Source organism: Mytilus galloprovincialis, chromosome 1, assembly GCF_965363235.1.
Source record: "Mytilus galloprovincialis chromosome 1, xbMytGall1.hap1.1, whole genome shotgun sequence".
NCBI lineage: Eukaryota > Metazoa > Mollusca > Bivalvia > Mytilida > Mytilidae > Mytilus > Mytilus galloprovincialis.
The window spans coordinates 10,479,938-10,497,036 of record NC_134838.1 but is presented as its reverse complement, the minus strand read 5'-3'; the positions used below and the strand labels follow the sequence as shown (position 1 = coordinate 10,497,036).

Genomic DNA, 17,099 nt, shown 5'->3' with positions numbered 1-17,099 from the left:
TAGGAAAGGACAGATTTGGAGTGGTACCACAAGGGAAACAACCAACAAAACTAGGCCATAGTAACCGGAGACAGAACAAGATCAAGGAATTGAGAGGAGACCTGAGAAGGTTAAAGAAGAGGTACAAAGTCGCCAATGAGAATGAAAGGTTACCATTACAGCAGTTAAGAAAGGAAACTAGGGAGAAACTTAAAACACTTACAAGAGCAGAAACGCATAGAAGAGATAGAAAGAAAAAGGCATAGGAGAGAACAACATTTACAGCAAACCCATTTCAGTATATGAAGCGATTATTTGGAGCGAGAGGATCTGGCAAACTGGAAAACTCGAGGGAAGAAGTGGAAGAACATCTCAGGAAAACCCACAGTGATGAGAGACGAGGAGAAGACCTGGAAGAATGTGAGAAATTGTTAACACCAGAGGAGCCAAAAGAACAGTTTGATGAGTCAGACCTGAAGTTCCAAGAAGTGCAGGACGTAGTGAGAAAGGCAAGAGCAGGGTCAGCACCAGGACCAAATGGTATTTCATATAGGGTATATAAGAACTGTCCCAGACTGATCAGAAGGTTGTGGAAGCTATTAAAAGTAATTTGGAGAAGGAGAAAGATGACAGAGTCATGGTACAAGGCAGAAGGATGTTTTATACCAAAAGAAGAGAACTCCAGGAAAGTTGAACAGTTTAGAACCATCTCCCTATTGAACATTGAGGGGAAGATATTCCTGGCAGTTTTAGCAAGGAGAACGACGAGGTACCTGCTTGGCAACGAATATATAGACATCGCAGTCCAGAAAGGAGGCATGCCTGAAGTATCTGGTTGCATCGAACACACCAGCGTTATTACACAGATTTTAAGAGAAGCAAAGGAGAAGAAAAGTGACTTAGCAGTGTTTTGGCTAGATCTGGCTAATGCTTATGGGTCCATACCTCACAAACTAGTAGACCTGACATTGGAGAGGTATCATGTTCCACCAACTATCAGAACTATGCTGCGAGAGTATTTTGACAAGATTGAAATGAGGTTCACAGCTGGAGACTTCACCACAGCTTGGCAGAGACTTGAGGTTGGAATACTAACGGGGTGTACAGTATCAGTAGTCCTGTTTGCAGCAGCAATGAACTTGATTGTAAAATCAGTAGAAAAACCAAGTAGAGGACCATTATTGTCATCAGGGGTCAGGCAACCACCAGTAAGAGCTTTTATGGATGATATGACAGTGACAGCAAAAACAGTCATAGAGGGAAGATGGACTTTAGAGGAATTGGAAAGGATGATTAAGTGGGCCAGGATGAAGTTCAAACCAAGTAAATCTAGAAGTTTGATAGTGAGGAAAGGCAAAGTGCAAGATGAGACATTTGAGTTAGCAGGTGAAAAGATACCAACAGTTGGAGAGAAACCAGTGAAATGCCTAGGTAAAAAGTTTGATGCAACACTAGCAGATATGGTAAACATGGGTGAAGTTCAAATGCAATTGGTAGAATGGCTGACGAAGATAGACAAAAGTGGGCTCCCAGGAAGATATAAGGCCTGGATATATCAACATGGGGTCTTACCAAGGATATTGTGGCCATTACTAGTTTACGAGTTCCCATTGTCCAAAGTTGAGGCCTTAGAGAGAAAGATCAGTGCATGCCTAAGAAGATGGTTGGGTGTGCCAAGAAGTTTCAGCAGCATTGGATTGTACAGCACAGGAACAAAGCTACAATTACCAATGAAGGCATTGACAGAAGAGTATAAAGTTACAAAGACAAGACAGGTTATGACGTTGAGAGACAGCAAAGATGCTAAAGTGAGAGGAGCCAAAGTAAAGATCAGGACAGGAAGAAAATGGAAAGCAGAGGAAGCAGTTAAGGAAGCTGAGACTAGACTAAAGCACAGTGTCATCGTTGGTGTAACAGCAGTTGGTAGACAGGGATTTGGTATGACAACAAAACCAAGGTGGGATACAGCAAATGAGAAGGGACGGAGGGAACTGGTACAACAGGAAATACGACAGATGGAAGAAGAGAGTAGGAATGTTAAGGCAGTAGGAATGAAACAGCAGGGTAGTTGGTTGAATTGGCAAGGAGCGAGAAGCAGGGCTTTGACCTGGAGCGAGATTTGGAGTATGGAGGGATACAGATTGAGTTTTCTACTAAGATCAGTGTATGATGTTTTACCAAGCCCATCAAACCTCTATACCTGGGGGTTGATAGAAGACCCAACGTGCACATTATGCAAAGACAAACCAGCATCTCTACAGCATGTGTTGTCAGCATGTCCAGTCGCATTGAAAGATGGAAGATATACATGGAGGCATGACAGTGTATTGAAAACAATAGCAGCAAAGTTGGATACCACCAGGAGAAAGAAGAGAAAGATGCAGAAGAACATCACATTTGTAAATTTTGTGAGGGCTGGAGAAAAGAAAGATAACCAGGCAGAAGGTTTAGGGATACTTGGAACAGCATCAGACTGGCAGATGACAGCAGACATACATCAACGCATGAGTTTCCCAGCAGAAATAGCAGCAACATCGCTAAGACCAGATATAGTCATTTGGTCACAGGGAACTCGGCAGGCGGTCTTGCTGGAACTGACAGTCCCATGGGAAGACAGAATAGAGGAAGCTTATGAAAGAAAGATGGCAAAATACCAGCAGCTAGTAGAGGATTGCAAACAGCGGGGATGGAGGACGTGGTGTTTGGCAATAGAAGTCGGATGCAGGGGCTTTGCAGGACAGTCAATGTGGCGGGCACTTAGGACCTTGGGAGTAGTAGGAGCAGAGAGGAAGAAACTGATTACAGAAGTGTGTAGAGAAGCAGAAGTGGCATCACAGTGGATTTGGAGGAAAAGAGACGAAGTGTGGAAAAGTACAAAGTGTTAGAACAATGAACATTTATTGTGTAGATAATGGACAGATTTAGATATACAGAACAGCATTCAGTTACAGAAGAACAGCAATGACATCAGCTGAGACATCGGAGCCGTGTAGGCCATCCAGTTCCAGGTTCAGATTGATCACCTGAGCCGGCGCACCTCTGGAGGTTGTTGTGGAATAGCGCCGAAACAGCCAAGGAAGGAGGACCCCACCTGATGATGGAATTGGATTAGCATTTCTTTGATGTTTACAAGGTAATCTATTTGGATATATTAGGAGACATAGTTGATAACGCATTTAAGCATATAAGATGGTGGGCTCTTGTTTAAGTACTTTCTAAAATTCTCCTTGAATAATATTCAAATTTGCCTTTTTCTGAAATCAAGGAAATTAATATATCAATCCGTAGACAATTTTGTGAATGTATTTTTTTTTCTTTTCTTAACCATTATTATATCTAACAATGTTTTAAACCAACAATGGAGACAAAACAATCAAAATAAATAATGCCATAAATATTGATTATCTATCGTACAAAGGGAGGTAATTCTGAGAAAAAATGCATTTTCAAAAATCTGAAGAAAAAAATCGATTTTTCTTCAAATTCAGTGTTTTGCTCTTGATAAATGTTAAGCGTTTCAATACTTCCGTTTTTTTCATAAAGATAAATATAAAACAAAGCCTACAAAGGTGTAATAAGAGAATGTTTAGACTAAAACAATCAGGATTTCTTGTACGATTCTGTTTAGAAATGTAAAAATTTACAGTTGTTAAATGATAACAAACATTTATAGAATAACAATCTGTATATCCATATAGTTTCAAAGACTATTTTGTGAAGAAAAGAAAAATAATTTAACAAGGTGTAAATACTTAAAAAAAATAATCAAATTAACATTGATTTTTATATGACGAATTGGGTAATACAAAGAAATCCAAAATTATAAAAACAGACTTCTGAACTAATGGGTGCTGTCATATTTTTACTAGAGTTAACTCATCATTATAAAACCATCTCATGTATTTAAATGTTTTTTTTTATGAAATATTATAACTATAAAACACATTTTTCTTACTTTTTAAAGTTGACATCTTTAGATTGAAGTTTTCAAGATACTAGGCAAAAATTAAAAAAAAAAGGTTAAAAATCTTCATTATAAGGCTATAAGTCGTCTGACGATTTGAGCCATGCAGACTTTTTTGTAGTCCTTTGATTTTTATCCCTATAGTTTCTATACACCTATATCTTAAACAATGTTAAACTATCACAGTTTATCCCATTTCAAAATAATACGCAAACACGCAAATAAATGTTTAAAATCATCATTGAAGGACAATAACACCAATAGGAAGTAAACTGGCAAGTTTAACCATTGAATTGTTTTTATATCTTGTCATGCTGATAATTTATATCGATACCGCACTATTTATGTTGCAAAAGTGAGACATAGCGATCCTATATTCTTTTGTTGGTTGCAGCGGCGTCAACATATAGTTCTTTTTTTTTAGACACCAATAAATTTGTCAAAACTAAGATTTTATGAAATTTGGACAGAGCTTGTTAATGTTATTTTTTTTTATGGTTAAGAGATTATGTCTGAAGCAAACTTTAGAAAATACTTTATAGATTTTTTATGTCAAAATTACACTTTTACACTGACACGGACTATCAAAGCCATCATAACAAGGTCTTTTTCGTTTTTTTTTCCACTGTGTTTATATATAAAATGCTTCACTGAGCACAGCCTGATACGATCGCTGATGTCGAACATTGAACAGTTGGGGCAATTTGGACACAACACTCAAGCTTGATACTGTCTGAATTCGGATTGAAATCAAATTTTTGACATAATATAGGTTTCTGACACAAAATAAATGTGGTCAAAGATCTTACAATTCTATTGCGCAATTCTGTGAATTTACCTTTTTGAAACCCCAAAACACAATCCCAGCCTCTCCCATAGATGCCAACCCCCTTTTGACACAATCAGTAACAAACTATGACATTTTCCGTATTTTTGAAAAGTTTTCAGTAATCATTCATAAACGTGCACTTACCAATAAAAATTACTGACGAGTGGTTGCAAGGTGATGTGCACTAAAATTTGTCGTTTAACATGTTGGTCTGTAGTATGTATTCCATTAATTAATTGCTCAGATGTTCTCGACTCGAACATTTTCATTTTGTCAAGGAGAAGTAGAGAAAGGGGGAAAGCTACTTCATAAAATGCAAGTTTGCCTATTCGGAAGTCAGTTAGTTATTCAACAATAGGTTGATAACTCCAGAGAAACCGGAAGCATTACATTGGCGTTTTCTAAATACCGGACTAGGACGGAAAAGTAATGATAAAATTCCGTGTTTTACAAAATTGAACGGCGATGATTGGTAATCCGTAACTATTCGACTTTGACCGTAATAGCGTAGTTTTTATAGCAAAATCGGAAAAACTACGCAAAAATCGTAATGGTTGGCATCTATGCTCTCCATTGAATAAGATAATCTTGTAGTACTTTCCAGAGAGATCCATACACTTTAACAGAAGTTATGTCTAGAAACCAGAAAAATGCTTTTTTTTTGCTCTTTTAGCACCTAATTCCTCCATGTTTGGGTTATTAACCCCAATCTCAATCCTAGCCTTCCCTATGTTATACGGATCCTTGTGGTACAATGTCAGAGAGATATATACACTAACACACAAGTTATTGTCTGGCAACTAGAAAAATGCTTGTTTTTGGTCCCTTTTTGGCCATTTATTCCCAAACTGTTGGCCCTATAACCCCTAAAATGAATCCCAACCTTCTTCTTGTGATATTAAACATTGTGGTACAATAGAAATACTACTACACAAATAATTATCCTGAAACTTGTTTTGGACCCTTTGTGACCCCTTATTCCTAAACGGTTGTGATCATCATCCCTAAAATACATACCTTCCTTTTGTGGTATTGAACCTTTTTTTTTAAATTATAGAGATCCATTCACTCAAACCAATGTGTGTTCGGACGATGACACCGACGCAGACGACGACATCATACCATTATACGATCCCAAAAATTGTTTGCAGTCGTAAAAAAAGCATACAATATAAAAGTAAGAAGATATGGTATTATAATAAGTTCTTTTTCATTTTTTCAAGAAATTTTACATTTTTCTTGGGTTTTTTAAAACAAAGCCTTTATTTATCAAATCTTCATTTTTTTCTTAGTTTATATTTGGGAAATCTAACAAACTGACTATAGAGACCTTCTATAAATTCAAAAATAATTGCCATATGAATAAAACAACCGATTTTCAATGTTCGCCCAACTTCTAATTGTTTGAACTGGGCTCATTTTCAGCCATGACCATTTATCTTTAGAAAGTAATGGCATAAATTTTATCAAAATTAGATAATTTATACTAGATATTTTACAATACGAACCGATGCTTGGACAGACGAACGAACATCATTTATATATCCCCAGCTGCAATGTCATGCTGAGGGGGACAACAAGAATAAATATTGGGTATATGTCAAGGATACAACATTTCATCTCAGAAGTTAACCAGCCAAAAAAAAAAAGAAGAAAAGTACACCCATAGGTCGCTACACGATCTGAAACAAACTGGGAAACCCGACACCATGTAGGTAGCTCTATATGGCCAAGGCTGTAACATATAAAAAAGAAGATGTGGAATGATTGCCAATGAGACAACTGACCACAAGAGACCAAAATGACACAGACATTACCAACTATAGGTCACCGTACGGCCTTCAACAATGAGCAAAGCCCATATCGCATAGTCAGCTATAAAAGGCAATGTGAAACAATTCAAACGAGAAAACTAACCGCCTTATTTATATAAACAAAATGAACGAAAAACAAATATGTAACACATAAACAAACGACAACCACTGAATTACAGGCTCCTGACTTGGGACAGACACATACTTAAATAATGTGGCGGGGTTAAACATGTTAGCGGGATCCCAACCTCCCCCCTAACCTGGGACAGTGGTATAACAGTACAACATAAGAACGAACTATAAAAATCAGTTGAAATTTTTTTTTATATAGATTAGACCGTTGGTTTTCCCGTTTGAATGGTTTTACACAAGTAATTTGGGGGTCCTTTTTAGCTTTTTGTTCGGTGTGAGCCAAGGTTCCGTGTTGAAGGCCGTACATTGACCTATAATGGTTTACTTTTATAAATTGTTATTTGGCTGGAGAGTTGTCTCATTGGCACTCACACCACATCTTTCTATATCTATTAACTCATCAGATGGACAAATTATATATTCATATACATATATATAGATATATATATATTTAAGTAAAAAATCATTAATATCTATGCACACGTAGAGAAAAATTGTGTTAACGCATGCGGAAGAATATCTCAAAAAAGTTTGCCATGTCCCATGCAGAGTGTGCTTGTTCTCTCTCAAGGGCCGATAACTCTTCATGGGAGATTGAACGTTTTCCGTAAATATGAATGCCTACTCAAATCCAATCTATTAGAAAAGTCGAATTATTACAGAAGAGTGTCCACCATGCATTTGCACTACACTATTAGTAATATAGTAGAATATAATGATATACAAATGGATGAAAGTTATATATACATGTAACTGTAATATACAAATCTTAATATAATGTATAACAACCAACCAGAGTATACTGATTTGTATCACTGCAATATAATAGTTATTACGGTGAGGTTGAATTCCCTGTTATTTATTTATCATTCACGCATTAACTTGTCTCAGAATTTTATTTTATATCTGTACATTAACCTCACTTTCAGGTATAGAGATGTGATTTTTTTTTCTGAGACAAGTGCTTGTGACCATCCACAAGAACTTGCGGTCATCCGATGTTCGGTACAGTATAATTTGTATAACAATCAAAGGTATTATTTCAGTTTGACTACCACATGTGAAGGATATTAGTTATCCGAAATATTTAACATTTGTTCATGATTTTATTTTTTTCGGTGATGTTGTACCCTTTTAGACTTGGTATATATGAATATTATATATGTAGGACTCTAAAGTGCGATGGTCACGATAAAGTGCGATGGTCTACGCTAAAGTACAATGGTATGACACGCTAAAGTACGATGGTATGACACGCTAAAGTGCGATGGTACGACACACTAAAGTGCGATGGTATCTGACACGCTAACGTGCGTTGGTTTAACGCGCTAAAGTGCGATGGTGTAACTAGAATGGGGTTCAGGCAATGGTTTTTGTTTTTTTCTGTGTTCATATTAGTTTTTCGTTATTGTATTGTTTATAAATCATGCCGTTGTCTTTCTCTTTTGAATTGTTTTACACTAGTCATTTCGTGGTCCTATATAGCTTGCTATGCGACGTAAGCCAAGTCATAATGTTTTTAGGTGTATACATCAACGACATTTGGTCTTTAGTGGATAGTTATTTCGTTGACAATTACACCACATCTTCTTATTTGTTTTTTGTTTGTTTATTGTTTTGTATATAAATCAGTACGTTATTTTTCTATTTGAATTGTTTTACACTGGTCGTTTTTATACGCTTTGGTCGTTATAGAATACTATCTGCAGGGGTTAGCCATACGATAACCTATAGTTAAGTACATTAATGATATTTAGCCTTGGATAGAGACTTGTCGCATTGGCAATCATATTATGACACTACACCTCTGGTCGTTATGTTACTGTCTTGTTGACGAGTATACATCACTTTCACAGACATGACGAACATTATGATGATATTGTTAAAAAATTGTTTTATAAAATAATTCAATAAGAAAGTTTATAATAAAATAAATTTGGACGAATTTTAAAATACTTTGACACTTGGTGTTTTTTGCCCTTTTCGCTCTATTCTACGGTTTGCACCTATTCCTTACATCCGTCAGTTTCTATGTTTATGAGAAATATCTTTTTCCAGTATCCTGACAGAAACACGTTTGTCCCCGCCGACACACCGGGATCAAAGGTTTCCATTTCTGTTACTGTGGATGATTTTTGGGAAATAACTGTTTGTACAAACGGCTTGTAGCGTCATACTGCTTTTTTAACGTTGCAAACGTCCATACTTTCGCAAACAAACACACTTTCGAGGAAAAATCGCGGCATCAGAATTTAGCGTGTTCCATCAAATAGCACAGACCATCGCACTTTAACGTATCAAACCATTACACTTTAGCGCGTATGCCATCGCACTTTATCGTGATCGTTGCGTTTTAGCGTCCCCATCGCACTTGATAGTCCTACATATATATATGTATAAATGCATTGTGTATGAAAATAATAATATAACATCTACATACGCTTATAAAACACGTGTCTCATGTCTATCTCTAGATTCACTTTCCGTGACAAGGTAACACTACGACTATTGAAGTTATATTTAAATAAAGCGGATGTGGTCGAGTGGTCTAGAGCGCTGGACATGAGGCTAAGCGATTGGTGCTGTAGTGTATCAAAGGTGTGAGTTCGAATCCCGCTGAGGGATGGACAAAATTTTGTCAGTATAAAATCTAACTCTAACACTGTAAGGTGTAATTTTCAGACTTATATAAATATTTGCATTAACCTTGTATCTATATTACTCTTAGATCCAGTGGACATGTATATTGTATGGTTTGTCACTTGTTTAGACTTGTTTGTATAATATACTTATTTCTAGTGACTGTATGATGAAATGAATCATGATCCTATATGATATATAAAAATTGTTGAGTTAGATTGCTGACAAATAATAAATGCATTGTGTATGAAAATAATAATATAACATCTACACACGCTTATAAAACACGTGTCTCATGTCTATCTCTAGATTCACCTTCCGTGACAAGGTAACACTACGACTATTGAAGTTATATTTAAATATAGCGGATGTGGTCGAATGGTCTAGAGCGCTGGACATGAGGCTAAGCGATTGGTGCTGTAGTGTATCAAAGGTGTGAGTTCGAATCCCGCTGAGGGACGAACAAAAATTTGTCAGTATAAAATCGAACTCTAACACTGTTTGGTGTAATTTTCAGACTTATATATATATTACTTCTACATTGAATGGTACTGAATAAAATTATGATTATTCGTGCAATTCGACCGTTTCAGACTCGTTGATCAATTGTTGATTAACCACAAGTGAGTTAAATGGTTGTATCTTTACTTCCCAGCAAGTCTTTACTAATATTTAAACAGTTTTGGTCAAGTCCCTTAGCTTAAAAAATGCCGAGCCTTCTTTCTTAAAGTTATAAATTTAAAGATATAGTTTATATTAACTACCTAAGTGCGCTAACACTCAAGGGCATAACTGACACATCAGAATAAAGTCATTTAAACACTAATATACAGCAATGTACACAAACATATTCTTCAACATCGAGCAAAACCCATACCATATACACTTGTAGTTAGTATGAAAATACCCAGGATAACAAAAAGGAAACAAATCACCACAGAAAACCAACGGCCATAGTTAAACTAATAACATTAAATGTGAAATGACTACCGTAGACAGCAACCAACGACACCCACTGGACTAGGGGCTCCTTGCTTTGGACAAACATTAAGAATATGGATGGGATAAACATGCTTGAAACATAAAATCAGATCGTTACTAATAAATGATATATAATATGCATATGTAACTTAATCACGGCTAGTAATCTATACAAGCAGAACAATCGGTTCTGCAAAGAAAACCTTGAGAGTTTTTACCGGTTATGCTTGAGTGGAGTCATTGTCGCCGGTTCGAAAGGTATATTCATTTCTAAAATCGCAATTTTCTTATTCAACTGATGAAATATTTGAAATTGGGGAATGCTATGCTGTGGTGAATGCTTTCACGAAGAGACACATGTATCGTTTACTGTTGTGCATGGAGTTAAACTCCTGCAAAATCAATCGTCCCACGAGAAATTGCCTAGGGAGTCACCTGTCAGTACATCTGTGTTGACATGAACTGATACGGTAAAATTCTGTAAATTTCTTTCTCTTAAATTTTGATTTTGCGACGAACTTACATGTAGGTTTTTCGACCCCAGACATTGCATCAGTCGTATTTGGCACAACTTTTCTAAATTTCTGGTTTTCATTGATTTTGTTGTTCCAACTGATTTGAGCGCCACTGATGAGTCTCATGTAGACGCATAGCGCGTCTGTCGTAACAAATTATAAGCCTAGTAGCTTTGGTTAGGATTTTTCACACAACACAATTCTTGCAACTGAGACGCTTTGTACAGTTGTCATTAAAACGTATTGAAACGTATTAAAAATCATGAATTGTTTGAAAGGAAGTCTTTTTTCAATCTGTTTAAGGATATGTTGGCTTAAATCCGAGTCCTTGGACCTGATTAAACCTTTTGACTTACCATCCGGATTTATTGGCTCAACATCCATGCTTCTGGTGACCATCTGGGCTTCTGAGCTCAAATTCCTATTGAACTAAAGGTGGAGCTTCGTAATTATCAAAATGTATAATTTTTTGGGCTTACATACTGGTTGATATTAATATTTCAGCGTCGGCCGAACAACGAACCACCTTAGGAAAATTCGTCTTAAATATAATAGTTTTTTATGGAAAAAGGGGTAGGAATATCCAATTATAAATTTGAAGCCCAAATTATATCAGGACACTTATCAATAAACACTTGTTTCTTGTACGTTTGATTTGTATGATAATAACACATCCGTCGTTTTGGCGTCAACGAAAATTTTGAAATAGTAATCTTCAATTGTTTTTAAACTGCACTTTATACACTTATGCAAATGGTGATCACCGAGACACATATATGTGTAGGCTACATCTATAATATTTACCATCAGTGCGGAAATTAGCCAATTTTAGGCAAATCCTTGTGTAAAAACCAATGAACTAGTATGCCATTTGCAACAATATTTTCTGGTTCAACAAAATAATATTCTAGTATTAAAAAAATTATTAGAGTATACTGTTTAGCACCAGGAATTTAATTAAGCGATACTGGGGCTTCTGAAGAAGAATGAAAAGAAGCTAGCAATATGCTTCAACTTTAAACAGGCACATTTTCAGATGTAAACCATGACACGTTAGTGAAAACCGGGGAATACGACATAACGCCCAGCATTCAAGTGTACACAATTTGTGAGTGTTTACAATCACATTTTTTTCACTGTTTGTGTGCTATATAAAATGAGACTAATGTAACACAAACGAATGGCTAAGGAATTAGCCTTGTATTTAGCATTACAACATCAGAAAATGTAAATGAATGAAAAATGTGAACAATCATTAAGGAAAAGATCATTGAAAGTTCATCTGCAGTGCTATAAATGTGGTGAAAATACTCATCAAAAATAAAAGTCTTTGAAAATAGACTGCTGTATCTCCTCCTCAGCACCATCTATTTATCAGTCAAGAAAATCTTTAACTTCATATCATAAGATATTAATATGAAAATATAATAGAATTGATCTTTTATAAAAATTACATTCATACATATCGAAGAGGTTAAACAGGGTATAGAAATATGGTCGTCCATTGACTTCACGAACCGGCTTTTAAGAGCTGTGTCCGTTTGGTTGTTGAGGATGCATAATTACGCATCCACATATGATAGGAATGGGGAAGTTAATTCTGATGCGTCTTTTAGGTAGAACGACACTCCTTCTGCACGGTAAAAAGCCCTTGCTTTCTCTGAGGGGTTCATAGATGGCTTCTTGCAAAGTAAAACGAATGCTCCTATCCATCATATATGCTCATTTCTCATTTGTTATCGAAATTCCCGCCCTTTATCTGACAATGAGATTGATTGTTAATTTGATATCCATGAAACATTTGCCACTGGACGTTCAATAAACAACAATTAATCATTAAAATATATTGCTCTTAACACTATACCTACTGTTTTTCGCAGACAAATCGAGATTGCTCATCACATGCGCTATCATTCCACAAAACTCCAAGTTGATATGCACATTTACACAATCTTTCTCATTTGCATCGTTTGGTTCTCCATCAGCCCAATTAAATAGAGTGACATTTCTATTATCACTCGCCAATACGAAAGTTCCTTCATCATCTTTGTCTGTTCCACCGATCCAAAAAGCTTTGAATGAAATCAAAATTGAAATCAATGACTGCGCACTGTAAATATAACGGACGGCTGACGCGTTCAAAACTTGTACACCAAATGTTTAATATATTTAATGAATGGCTATTATCTATTTTGAATTTATTGAACCATAAAACTAATTTTTGACTCTTCACATTGAATAATCCGCGAAGAGGATTATGTAAAATGTGTAGAGTCAAAAATTAGTTTTATGGTTCAATAAAATCAAAATAAATTATTGCCATTCATTATAAATAAATTTCTATCAAAAATAAGGCTCAACGAACTTTTTATATTATGTATATTAACAATAACAACGTACACACATGTTGGCGTATGAATACACAACGTCAGAGTGGGCGTGTCGCCATCAAAATTGACAACATTGAAAATAAAACTAATAATTTTAACCAATCAGAAGACAGTAAAAACACCAAATTTATTTATTAACGTATGTATGTTCATGCTTAGAGACGTGTTCAAAAATTAACGTTTGTGTTCAAAATATTCAAGTTCTGTTTTAATTAAAAATGAAGATAGTCGTTTGTCCGATTTTCTATCCTTCCAATTGGCAAATTCAAAAAGAAATTCTTTTAACCATCTCTGTGTCATGGGCCACTTTTGGGCCATTTTTTCTTACTCCGTTCAGTGCCACGGGGCCACTTTTAAGCCATTGTCTTTTCTACTCTGATGCGATGAAATGTACTATGACGTAACGTCATTGTCTGTACTTCTTTGAAACGTACAAAGCGCGCCAAATTCATTAAATATTGTATTATTTTGGAAGAGTGCGTATACTAAAAACGCAACGGATAAATAGTTTATCAATCTATAATACTAAAATTACGAGGTCCAATTTGTCAGCCGTCATCACGTAAAAACGACGAATCACAGAATTCAACTTTATATATAACTAATATAGTACAAAGGTGTAGATTAAAAATTACACCACTCCAGGCCCTTTTGTTTTCAACGTAATTAATATTGCCAATAATTAAGAAGTTCCGGGTCTAGTCCGCTACCGATACCAATAGTATATTCACCTGTTACCTATTACCTTATCTGTACTTTCCGCATCTGACAGGCGCACCACCAAACGAGGTATAGGAATGGAGGAGGGTTGAGATCTCACAAAACATAAATAACCCCACCGCACTTTTGCGCCTGTCCCAGATCAGGAACTTCTGAACGTTGATAGTCTTGAATGTTTTTTTACATTTTGATTTATTTATATGTTTCGGAGTTGAGTGTGTCGTCCATTTTCGCTGAACTAATGTACATTATTGTTTAATGGACAGCTAAAGACCGCCTTCGGGTGTGGGATTTTCTCGCTGTGTTGAAGAACCATTGGTGGCCTTGTGCTGCTTTCTGCTCTTTAATTGGTCGGGTTGTTCTCTCTTTGACACTTTCCCCATTTCCATTCTCATTTTTATTCTTATACTTTCATTATGACTCGAATAGACAAAGCAGGTTGTAATTTAACGATTCCGATTACATATGTTACAACGGCAATAAATTCTCTTCAAAAGAGTCTTTCCAAATAATAATCAACTATTACAGATAAATGTTAGGGCCTAATACATAGTGGTAACGTTACATATACAAGATAAATTGTAATGTCAATAATACGGTTAGTTCTGCAATTATTTATGTTGCTATATACAAATATGTGTGTAAAAATGAACTATGCAATATTAATATACAAGCACGTTTCTATGTATTCTACTTATTTTATTTGACAACAGTAATATTTTATCTAAAGGTACTACCCGGGCATCTTCCCAGTCATTGGCTGTTGGGCTGAAGAAATAGCAATTTGAACCTGGAAGATAAAACCATCCACTTTCACATGGAGCTGTAAAATATATATCAAATTTTAAGAAACAAACGCAAACAATAAATTAGTATTTTGTTTTAGGATGTAATCATAGTAATATATGATGACAAACAACACTATCTTCATCACTTCTGCACACAACTTTTGTTTATAAAAATAAAATACATAATTATGAAAAAATCTTGGTATAGCAAGCGGAAATAATTATTTGGGTTTGTGTTGAACAGTTAGTATCCTATGTCAAATAAGCGAGTAGTTAGTCCTAACAAGTTATTATATCCACACCAATAATGATAACCTTCTCCCGCCACGTATTGTTGTTTTTTTTTGGTTTTTTTAGGGGGGGTGGGTAGGGGGGTTATCACTTACTGATGTGACTTTTAAATGAATTTCATAAGATATCTGGTTAGACTTAATTTTAATTAGAGTATTGGTTAGGAACGAAAATATGTTTATGCATTTTCTTTAAGGTTTGAATGTCATACTAAGTATACGTTGTAATGGAGGCTGTGTAAACTTAAATGGAAGCAGTACTAAGAACAATCTTGCAAACACTGGTTCAGATTACTAGCTTTCAAACAATTATCACAACATTATTTTTTTTTCTCTTTTCTTGAAATTGATAAAGCTAAAACGTCAATAGAGATAACATTATTAATTTTGGAAAAAAAGACGACTTTTAAGTGTTTCGTCAATATTTAAAAAAATCGCATTTTGATAGCAGAGACAATTGTGCATTATATATCACGTGTTCTCTAGGGTTTTATACCGAGTGTGCCCTAAATTTGCTGATTAAATTTTTTTAAAACATCTTCATATAAGGCCCAAAATAATATGAAAAAATTGGCATTGGTAGATATCTTTGATTTTCGATAGGAGGCTGTTCTTTGGGTTTGGATTTGGATAATCCTGTAAGTTAGTATTTCGATTATTTTTTACATTTTAAAAACGGTAAATTTATAGAAAACGAACATATCAATACTATTTCAGGTCACCACAAACGTGATGACTACTGGGCTATGTATCATGCAATTTTATTTTATCTTATACCCTAGTCCCACTAGGCCACGATCGCACTACGATCTGTGAAAAACATGCAAATTTTGATGATCGTAGTGCGATCGTGTAGATTGCAGTAAGGTCGTATCACGGTCGTGGTGAGGTCTTCAAGATCGTGGAGATGGTGGCCAACTTTGAACATGTTCAAAACAATCGTGGTGCGGTCGTGGTGAAATCAGGTCGTAGTAGAAGCGTAGTTAGAGCGCACTCATATCGTAGTACAATCGTAGCGAGAGCGTGGCGAAAACGTGATTCTATTCGGAGAGACTGCGCTACGATCGCACAGCGACGTTATCACGACCTCACGACGACCATCACGTTCTCACTGCGACCCAACTACGCTTCCACTACGACTACACCACGCTGTTCACGACCCTAGTACGATTCTAGCACGCCCTTGCCGTCCTCATCACGCTCTTCTTACGACCTGACTGCGTTCACACTACGACCATCTTTCTCATAAAATATATAAAAACAGCTCCCAAGATTTTGTTTGTTTGAATGAAACTATCCATTTGCTCTAACGGCTCAACCATGCTTCTCGTTTTTATATAGATTAGACCGTTGGTTTTCCCGTTTAAATGGTTTAACACTAGCAATATTTTGGGTCCTTTATAACGTGCTGATTGATGTGGGCCAAGGCACTGTGTTGAAGGCCGTACCTTGGCCTATAATGGTTTACTTTTATAAATTGTTACTTTGATGGAGAGTTGTCTCATTGGCACTCATACCACATCTTCCTATATATATAGATACATCTATGTCATCTCTGCTATCGTTCACTAAAATATCGTCATTGAGCTATATGGACCAGCAATAGGTTGTAAGTTAGGTTGGATTGGTCGGTCCGACATCTCTGCTTGATCAGGATTCGTTACTTTGCTCCCTCTACCTCTACATCAACTCCTACCACCATGCCCACGTGTTCTGGTAGATTTTGGTGGCATGACTGTATTGTTTCCGAGAAATCTACGATTTAATCAGAAACAGAAGGAATTGAACTGTATTGATATGGAACACGATGTTGACGTTATTGCTGAGAACGTAGTGAGATCGCGCAATGAACGTAGTATAATCGTGGTAAGAACGTGTTATAATCGCAGCAAGATCGTGTTGCAATCGGATAAGTCGTGGTATGGTCGTAGTGAGAACGTGAAGAGCGTAGAAAGATCTTGATAAGCGTAGTGAGGTCGGAGAATAAGCGAGGTGAGAACGTGGTATAATCGTAGCGGGATCTTTGCAGAAGCGTAGAGAGGACGTAGTAACATCGT

The 17,099-nt window shown here is 36.1% G+C and overlaps 1 protein-coding gene across 1 annotated transcript; it reads left to right on the top strand.

Moving 5' to 3' along the window:
- The first annotated feature begins 281 nt into the window (after positions 1-281).
- Positions 282-2,864, top strand: LOC143061793 (uncharacterized). The gene has a single exon (XM_076233777.1). The coding sequence runs from the start codon at positions 282-284 to the stop codon at positions 2,862-2,864; it is 2,583 nt and encodes an 860-aa protein (XP_076089892.1).
- Positions 2,865-17,099: the final 14,235 nt, after the last annotated feature.

Bases quoted from the DNA above. Each gene is read 5' to 3' on its own strand.
- LOC143061793 (XM_076233777.1), top strand. From the start codon at position 282: ATGAAGCGATTATTTGGAGCGAGAGGATCTGGCAAACTGGAAAACTCG.